Here is a 9,446-nt window from a genome sequence, read left to right as displayed (position 1 = left end):
GTGCTTCCACCAGGATATACTGGACTTTGAACGCCGCTACCAAGGACAGTGTAACGAAAACAGGAGACATTTGGGGGTTGATTAGTTAAAGTGATTAACTGTATTATCGTAAATCTCGAAAAACTACTAAATCTTTTGAAGTCATTTTTTTTATTACTTTATTATAAATACATGTTAATTTTCATTCATGTTTTTTTTTCTATGTGAATGAAAAGACACAAATTCGCCCGTTTTCTCATTGAATATAGGTAAATTTCTAAATATCACTGTCCTGGTCACAAAAGCAAAGTTTGTGGGGAATATCCATTTTCTATACTTTTTAGGCATAAGCAATTACGAAATAACACTACCCAGGAACAAATATTTTGTTACATAGTGCAATCGGCTATTTCTGAAAATAACAGTTCTTTAGAGCCTTTTCTTTAAACAATGTGTACATAACAGGATGTGCAATGCACGTAAGAAATTGCACAGCATTGTTGAAGCAATACGCATTTATTAGGAAACATACAACAGGAGTCTATATTATTTGGTTCTTTCGGTAAAGTCACGTAGATAGAAAATAAAAAAGTAATAAAAATCTATTTTTTTCTGAATCCATTTGATTATTTTCTATCTACGTGACTTTACCGAAAGAACCAAAGAATACGAATTCCAGCAGTCACGAAAGTCTTAAGTCAAAATTTAATAGAAGTCTATTTATAGCCACAATGTCAAGTCATTACATGGTACATAGTGCAGAATACAAGCACGCAATTCTTTAAAAGAATGTAAAAACGAACATTACACTGCATGTAACCAACCAGATTCACCTAACACAATGTTTGGGTTTTCTGTTTTGCTATCATACGAAAAAAAATCACAATTCTCTCTGTACATGGGGGTATCACAAGTTGCATGTGTGTATATATGTTTATGTATAGGTGTTCATATGCACATTTGTAGCGATATGCTATTATAGACAAATATCCCTTCATAGCCTCCATATACTGTCCGCTTAGGTGCTGTAAGCACACACATATTAAGCCCGACGAGGAACACGAGATGGTGTGGCCTGCACCACACCTTGCTGCGCTCATCTCCCCAGCGTTGATGCTCACACCACAGCAGGTACTCATTTAAGGCCGAGATTGACCTAGTACAAGCTTGCTAACAGCACTTTCCCCCAACAGTACGTGTAGGTTACACATGGTCTCCTTTGTCTTGGCACATCTTTGTCTTCATATGCATTTGTGTGGAAACGAGTCTGTGCATGTCTGCATGTGTGCCTGTGATGTGGGAGGTAGAGGGCCCGTGCCAGGCAGCTATTGGCGCCTATGTGCGATCGCAATGCACGACTCGTGAAAAAATCCCCGTGGGTTCCTTCCCGTCATCCAGTGCCGCCAGGAAGCCCTCCTCCCCGCGACGCTTCGCCAGAGCCGCCAACGACTTGAATGTACGGGGCTCCGTGATCGAAAGGTCAGCGAGCATCTTGCGGTTCAGCATCACCTGTGTCTGCCCACGGAACATGAATGTTAGTCCCATGCCAGATTCATGACCGAGTGGAGCACAGATGGGAGTACGTCGTTAATTGAGGGGTCCCTGTGCTGTGCTATGATGTTACGCACTCATATACTGCTCACCTTCAGAAGGTTGGTTTTGAAATGGCTGTATTTCAGCCCGTGCTCCAAGATGCCAGCAGTGGCTCGTGTGATCCACAACTGAGAAAAACGACAACATATTACTCATGACAACAATGTGGGACACACCAGCCTTTTATTCTACAGGTGAGACATTCATATTGAAGCAATATGTTTTGTAGTTGCATAGGCTTATGTAGATCCACATCCCATTAAAGGAAGGGAATGGACAGATATGTACAAAGTTCAATTTCCAATATAACCACATATCCCAGATCCTGGTATAAATAAGCCCGTCGTGAGTAAGCATTTCAAATGTATTGTAAAGGGGAGCATAAGAGTAAGAGGCATATGATTTTAGATAAAATCATTTTTTATCATGGGTGCTTGCGAACAGCATTTGCCCTAACAGTCTGTTAAGGCTACATAGGGGCTCTTTGTATTTTATGCTTTCAAATCCATACAAGTATTTAAATAAGTTAACGGATTACTCATTGGATTTGTTAAATTATGAACAAGGTTGACATCTACTACGTATATTATTCAACATTATGACTTTCCCAATTATACTGCAACTATGTTTAAAGACTATGTCTAAATGCAAAATATCGACATGGCATTGGATGATGTCATATATCCTTTACCAAATCACTGCATTCTCATCTTAAAAGTTTCTTAGAAATGTAAGTCAAAGCAATGTATATCCTTGCTGAAACGAGCATGGGGAGCAGTCCTCAATTCCGTTCGTGACCCTAAGCCGATTGTGTAAATTCCACATTCCAAGGCGGTGCTCAGTTCTTCGGAAGCAAAACTGCAACGTGGCAGTACATGACAAACTACTGTCCGTACAATGAGCATCACGCATGATTAGAACAAGTGAATCGGTAGATCGCGGGCTATGAGAGTCGCGTGGTGTTTGATGCATATCAGTTAATTGTTCAGTGGCTTTGCGAGCCCAGTTTGTGACTTGTATGTCGACCTTATTTCGCACCGTACGTAGCCAACCCTGTCAATCGGAGGTAGAGGGACACAGACTTACGGTGCGCATGTTTCGCCTTCGCAGATGCCGAGCCTTGGTGGCATAGACGAAAGAGCGCCGGACCGCACGCACGGCCAGGCCATAGCATCGGTTCTTGCGTCCTCGGAAATGCTGTCCAGATGCACAATTATACACACACACACTCTACAACGTGGAATCCATGAAACCTGGACAGTAAGACATGCACAAACTCACTGGCTTTCCAATTAGAAGTCACAGACACATTACTCGACATACAGATGTAAATAGTATTTCTTCATCTCATTCCCTAAATATATTTTTTTCAAGTGAATAAGATGTAAAGTTTATGATCCTGGGTGAATATATTTGTTCTTCCAATGATGGATTTTAATCCCTCTATTTGAATTTCCCCAACCAAATGGGAGCGGCACTGACCCAACCGACTGTTCGATGTAAATACGTGTCAGCTTTGGTTCTATTCGGTAAAATCACGTAGGTAACGTGACTTTACCTACGTGACTTTACCGAATAGAACCAAAGAGTATGGATCCTTGCAGTCACGAAAGCTTTAAATCTAGAACGTGTCAGCTTGTTTGAGAATTACTGTCATTGCAGTTTCAACACATAGGCCGACTAAACACCAGATTCAAGCACTCTCGACGAAGAGGCAAATCGCCAGGCATGGAATCGCATTTGTAAACACGCAAAGACGCGTCTCAAATAGAAAATACATAAAAAAAACCCATTGACGAATCTCAGGAAGTGACTGAGGCACGGCACCACTGGCAACAGTAGGCCGTATAGTACTAATGAGTCAATAATAATGATATCGTAAGATCTAAAGTTATCCAGTATTGTTTCGAGCAAGTCTGACCGCTGACAAGACTTTGCGTCGAACCCGTTTGAAGAGTGCGCTCGCGTTGAATCAATCCTGCGGATATGATGCACTCCGAAAAGGCCGTGCGGCCGATTGGCTTATTACTACAGTACTCTGTGCGGCGAGACAGACGTACGAAAGCGAGTACCGCTTATTTATGCCGTCAATTATATTCTCCGCAAGGACGCCAATTACTGTCGCTTTACACGAGTGACGGATCGAATGGCGCCAGCACCTGCGAATACTTGAAGAGCTCCTTCGCCCGCCAGTAATGGTTATCACTCTTCACCCTGACCAAACGACTTAAGGACAGGAAGACCATTGCGAAGGTGACTCTTGATGGGCCCCGCCCCAATTAAACTCTTTTTGCCAATTAATTAAAGCCCTGCACACCGCGACGTCAATGGGAATGCCTCAAACGAGCGCTCCACGTGCGTTCTGCCCTCCACGCCAATGACACATGATGTGGGTCCCCCACTTCCCCTTCAATAACCCGGGCAGCGCAAGTATTTCCGGCGAGGAAAATAATTCCGGGCCGAATAAAAGTTCCGGGGCTTTGAGGGGTTGGCCAAACCCCCGTATTGTCCGGGGATCTTGATCGGAATTGACGTCGATCTCGATTGAAAGCAATCCGCGAGGTTTAAATGCTGGAACAGGATGGTTTACTAATATAAATTATGAATGAAATGAAAATCCCTTTACAGTTTCCCGTCATTAATTTGTCCATCCAACAAATTGGACACACCAACGTTTAATCGATCGGCATGTCGCCTTTGGTGGGGTAAAGTGTGGGTACTTGAGGATGTCTCTGGCTCTCTAGAGCTCTCTCTCAAGGAGGCACATCCGCTAGCAGTGGTGTGCTTAAGCAAGAGCAGGGATTGTCCTTTTACATTTGATGTTCTTTTTTTCACTCCACATTTGCCAATCAAGTTGGCATCTATGCACAATTAAGCATGTCGGGCTCCAAGTTAAATTAAGTCTCTTTGAAATATATTAAATGTATTTGCACACAGCGTTGATATACGGTGCTTTTTTTCTGGAAGATTTTGCTGTTTTTTTTCTTTCCTGGATGTTTCTGTTGGGCGTCGTCACTTTAAGATGTTTCTTTGTTCATGTTTTTGTTTGTTGCGGTTGCACCCGAGTCAAGAGCTGCATGGCTCACAGGGCTATTCCTAATAAATGAAAATGAAAAACTGAAACCGAAAAATTGTAAAATGTTGCGCTGCACGTGCACGCCACGTGCGCCCCCTGCTGATGTCCCACCACCTCCAGGCGCCAGAATTTTAGTGAAACAACAAAGGTTCCGGCCTGAATAAAGGTTCCGTTCCTTATACGGTATGCACTTTTTTTCTTTAAATTACTGTACAATTAAAAACAACGATTACCCCGAGAGATGTTATTGGGGACACTCTAGAGAATTTAACTTCGTCGCCGCCGTTTGTTTACCCTCGAGATAAACGCATTTTAGAATGTTAATATTGGGCGAATGCGCGTGACGTGTCGCGTTCCGGGTGAAACACGTGGGCCTCAATCCTGGAGCGTCCGCATGGTCACGGACGACAGTGAAACGCTAGATTACTTCTTCTCTGGTTCTTTCGGTAAAGTCACGTAGAATGAGAATAAAATAATAAAATAACACAATAAAATTCTCACGACGTTTCGGCCACAACAGCAAGCGGCCGTCTTTTTAACGTGTTTAGCGTAACATTATCAACGGCGCAGACGCAAAATAAAAAAAAACCACCCTATACACACACACACGCGCGCGCACACCGCTATGGGGAAAAAGAAGCAGGGTCCAAACTTGGGCCGCTCTATAATAAAAGACCGGAATAATGCCAGCAGAACTCAGCGCAAGAACGACTCTTGGGTGAGTTTGTTCGCGAGTGGATGCTGTTGCTTGCTGCCGCGTGCGTTGCGTGTCGAACCTCACCCCCGGTTGCCACGTTCATTCCACTCGGCGCTACTCCTGCTCCACACATAACTACTCCTGCCCGGTGTTGCGAAAGGTCGTCGTCGTGGTAATATTAATAATAATGATAACAGCGCTTCCGTGAAGGCATTAACCGGAGAGCTTGTGCACCACCGCGTGTGTCGGACCACGGATTTAAGGCCTTCGAACGCGGCAGTCGTGCTTCTGCTGTGGAGGAGACTGCCACCCGGGTTTCAATTCCCGCTCACGGCCACCAACACCGGGTGACGATTATCTGAACCGTTCATGGGCCTCCCCTAGGTCGACTCGGCCTCAAATGAGTACCCGGTGCGGTGTGTCGTAAACCATCGCCACTGGGGGAGACAAAGGCGGCCGGGGCGCGGTGCTGGTAGCCACCCCAACCCCGCTCGTGCGCCACAGTGCCGGTAGCCTTCACAGGCGCTCGCTACTAACAGCACTTGCCCCCTGCAGTCTGTTCAGGCGACACGTCTGTCCGTATAATATACACACACAATTATCACGAGCCTGTTGAGAATATTAATAATGCATTAGCGGACGATGTCTGCTTCACGCAGCCGTGTCTCCACATAACTGCAAGTATTTTGTATACGCTGGCCCAAGGCCGCACGTCCGTCTGGGAGTAACGCTTTCTCCTTAACTTCGCTCATGATTTAGTTCTGTATTAGTGTACTGTGTAATTTTGAGTCGAACTAGGACACCATGTCGTCCGTGCATTTTGCAAGATCGACAGACAGGTCACCAGAGCAAAGCCTGACTGCCGATTGTTTTTTATTTTAGTTTTTTATTGATTTTATTTTGGTATAGCCCTGTGAGCCATTCGGCTCTTGAATCGGGTGCAACCGCGACAAACAAAAAAAAACACGAACAAGAAAACATCTTAAAGTGACTATGTGACTGTGCAAACAGAAAATCCATGAAAAAACACAGCAATTGTGTGGCACTGTCTATCGAAACCGACCCAGAGTTTTTTTGCTGGTCTTGAAACCAGCGCGGTTGACACTATGCAAGTCCTATCACAAGTCCGTGTTGCTGATGGGATGTGTAAAAAATATATACTCTTATTTATGTGGAGAAGGCATCATCATCATCACCACCACGATCCATGGGGCAGATAGCCCATGTACATTTCGTCATTTGTTTCCACCTTCCTCTGCCGTGTGACAAATGTGCTCAAGTAGGGCCACATCATCCTGGCACCAATCTCTCATGATGTCGTCGGTCTTCCTCTCTTCCCCTCTTTATGGCTCCTTCATCGGTGCCGTGTTGTCTGCTAATTTACGTCGCTGCTTATATTCTCCACAACGCAGCTCGTGATGTTAGAGCTGTCTGCATGGCCAGCACAGCGCCACAGTGTCGTCGTCGTTTATTCCCCTCCTTCCTGCCGTCTCATCATAACAGCTGCACACGAGCGAGCTGAACGACGGCTATGACTGGGGCCGCCTGAACCTGCAGTCGGTGACCGAGCAGAGCGCGCTCGATGAGTTCCTCAGCACCGCCGAGCTCGCCGGCACGGAGTTCACGGCAGGCAAGGCTCCTCCGAGAAAAACCAAACACGCATCTCTCGCATCGTTACACTACGCCTGAGACCAAATGGCTGCGGCGCGGGGGTTTTGAGCCTGATCAGTGCTTGGGCGAGTGGCCGCCGCACGTGCGTGGTTTGTCACAGGTGGCCGCTAGGATGGCGCCGTCACCTTTCTAGAATCTCGCCTCGGATGCGGAGGAAATCTGCTGGCGAACAGAGTGGAACCAGCATGAACGTCCTGCGGAACAAGCACCTCATTCGAGGCCCAAATATCACACCTCCTGGCTTTGACGTTCATCGAAAACACTGCTGTAACAGGCTGCTGCGCATGTCTCCTTCATGAATGGGAAATTAAAGACCATATAGTAAACCACTGTAGTCTGCGCTCCTTCAAAGGAGGAGGAATAGCAAAAAGACGCGAACTCTCTCCTGAAGCCCTATCGTGGCTAGCAGACCTTGACATTGGCGTTAAGCTCCTGAACACATTGCCCATCATACACAAGGATAGAAATAGAAGAGGTGTCTACGGAGGCTACGTGGTAGGGTAGTAGGAGGCAGTGCAGTGAAAGCCGAATAATTTTTGAGTTGTGGTTCTGTGCTTCCATGTCTGTGGCTCTCCCTGGACTGACCAGCATGGTGTAGTATGGTCTAACAACCTCCCCGTGACCACCACATCATGGGGGGATGCCTTCATGGATCATTGGGTTGACAAAGGGTTGTAAATTATTATTATGAATTCAAAACTCTCAGACTGGAATGTCTTAACAGTTCACAAATACGAAGGGGGCATCACAGCGATACACCACTCTGCTACTCCTGACACACAATTATCTGGCTCATCCACCTCAATGTAAAATTATAGGTGTTGCTCTACATCAACATCAGCCACCCGAAGAAGATTATTATAATAGACACTAACTCATCAGAATACTGAAGCCTTCTTTCTGCGCTGGCATAAACCATTTCTGAATGAAAGGGTACATGTATTGCTTTTGCTGCGCACTTAACTAACTAGTGTAGAACATGGTGTTTTAATGTTATTTATGAAATTCAGAGAAGCTGAACATCAAGGTGGTGTCTGAAGTCGCACGGACGGGCGTGCTTTCGGACGAGGAGAGTCAGAAGATGAAGCTGCTTCATGAAAGCAACAAGCACTTCCTGAACATCCCACGACGGTAGGGAGACACTCTTGTCAGGTTAATGTTAGTGCGTTATAGGTGTCATTATGGTCAGTGGGATTGCAGCCATCATCGCTTCCTTCCGCTCGGTCTTTGTGGTTGTAAAGTTGACGACTGACCTTCGTGGTTTGCTCGTATACTATCTCATCATTGGCTTTGGATCTTCTCATCGGCCGCTGACATCTGGATGTTGCTACAATGCCTGTTGTTAGTGTTGCGGTTAATGTTAGCATTTCCATTGTGTTTACGGTGAAGGATTACACTTTGGTACGTGTTATCTTGACGTGAAAAGCTGAAAGCTAACGTGAGTGTAGCGTCCATTGGAGTTAATGTTAGTGGAGAGGTCACTTTCAGCTATTGCTTGATTTTTCAACTAACCCAGGTTCAAACTAATGGTTTCAGCAGTGCCATCCCATTGCTCTGACAGTGTTAACCCCAACAGCCACATGTCCACGTATGCTCGGTTTGTTAGAAATGGGAAAGCACTCTGACACTATTTATACGGATCCAGGGTCTTTCTTTCCATGCTGCAGGGCGGCCGCTTGCTTACGTGGCATTGAGTTGACCGCTTGACCCTCTGTGTGTGTGTGGCCAGACCCCGCTGGGACGCGTCCACCACAACTGAAGCGTTGCAACTCAACGAGCGGGAGGACTTCCTGGCGTGGCGCCGCCAGCTCGCCATGTGAGTGCCGAAACCTTTTCTCCTCCACAAATGCATTTGGAATCTTTAATTGTGTTGCCGTGTTTTTAACGGATGTGTTGGCTCAGGGCCTTGGTATGGTGCCCTGGGTAGTAGGAGTGTGAGTGTGAGACGAGGATGCGGATGGTTCATTGGTTAAGGTGCCTGGCTCGCCATCGGAAGGATTCGAGTTTAAATCATGATCTGGATGTAAGCATGTGTGAGTTTAAGGTGTGACATGCATCAGAATAACAAATTTGGCTCGCGATCAGAAAGTTACATTTTCAAATCTTGGTTGGGGATTTTAGTGAGTATTAAGTGATTTCCTGCTTAAATGAGCACTGAGGCAGTTCCCATCTCCTTTTTACACCCCTGAGCCTGTCAGGGAAATTTCAGATACAGGGGGGAAGTAGTAAGTCCATCCATAGCACAATCACTGTTGACTATGAGTGTGTGCGTGAGCATTATTATTATTAGTCTGTGATAGTGTCACTGTTAGTCTGAAAGCATGTGTGTTACTGTTTGTGTATATGAGAAATTGTCTGAATATTTGGTCAAAAATTGCAGTAGTTTAGCGCACTACACTATGAACCCTGGGAGCTGAGTTTGATTCCTGG

The 9,446-nt window shown here is 45.6% G+C and overlaps 2 protein-coding genes across 2 annotated transcripts in view; one reads left to right on the top strand and one right to left on the bottom strand.

The window, feature by feature from the left end:
* Nucleotides 1-476: 476 nt before the first annotated feature.
* MRPL20 (mitochondrial ribosomal protein L20) lies at nt 477-3,984 on the bottom strand. The gene is made up of 4 exons (XM_032962258.2): nt 3,732-3,984; nt 2,659-2,769; nt 1,623-1,700; nt 477-1,494 (listed from the first exon to the last, which is right to left on the bottom strand). Exons 1-4 carry the CDS (start codon nt 3,816-3,818, stop codon nt 1,315-1,317), a joined length of 456 nt encoding a protein of 151 aa, XP_032818149.1. The 5' UTR covers nt 3,819-3,984; the 3' UTR covers nt 477-1,314.
* A 300-nt stretch (nt 3,985-4,284) lies between these two features.
* LSG1 (large 60S subunit nuclear export GTPase 1) overlaps nt 4,285-9,446 on the top strand; it is a 46,240-nt gene continuing 41,078 nt past the window's right edge. The window contains exons 1-4 of the mRNA XM_032962256.2: nt 4,285-5,366; nt 6,849-6,975; nt 8,027-8,147; nt 8,746-8,832. Coding sequence (XP_032818147.2) covers nt 5,274-5,366; nt 6,849-6,975; nt 8,027-8,147; nt 8,746-8,832 — 428 coding nt within the window. The 5' untranslated portion in view covers nt 4,285-5,273. The remainder of the gene's footprint in view (nt 5,367-6,848; nt 6,976-8,026; nt 8,148-8,745; nt 8,833-9,446) is intronic.

The sequence above is a fragment of the Petromyzon marinus genome, chromosome 28 (assembly GCF_048934315.1).
Source record: "Petromyzon marinus isolate PM22_M1 ecotype Great Lakes invasive population chromosome 28, UKy_Petmar_22M1.pri1.0, whole genome shotgun sequence".
NCBI classification, from domain to species: Eukaryota; Metazoa; Chordata; class Hyperoartia; order Petromyzontiformes; family Petromyzontidae; genus Petromyzon; species Petromyzon marinus.
This window is presented reverse-complemented; position numbering and strand designations above follow the sequence as displayed.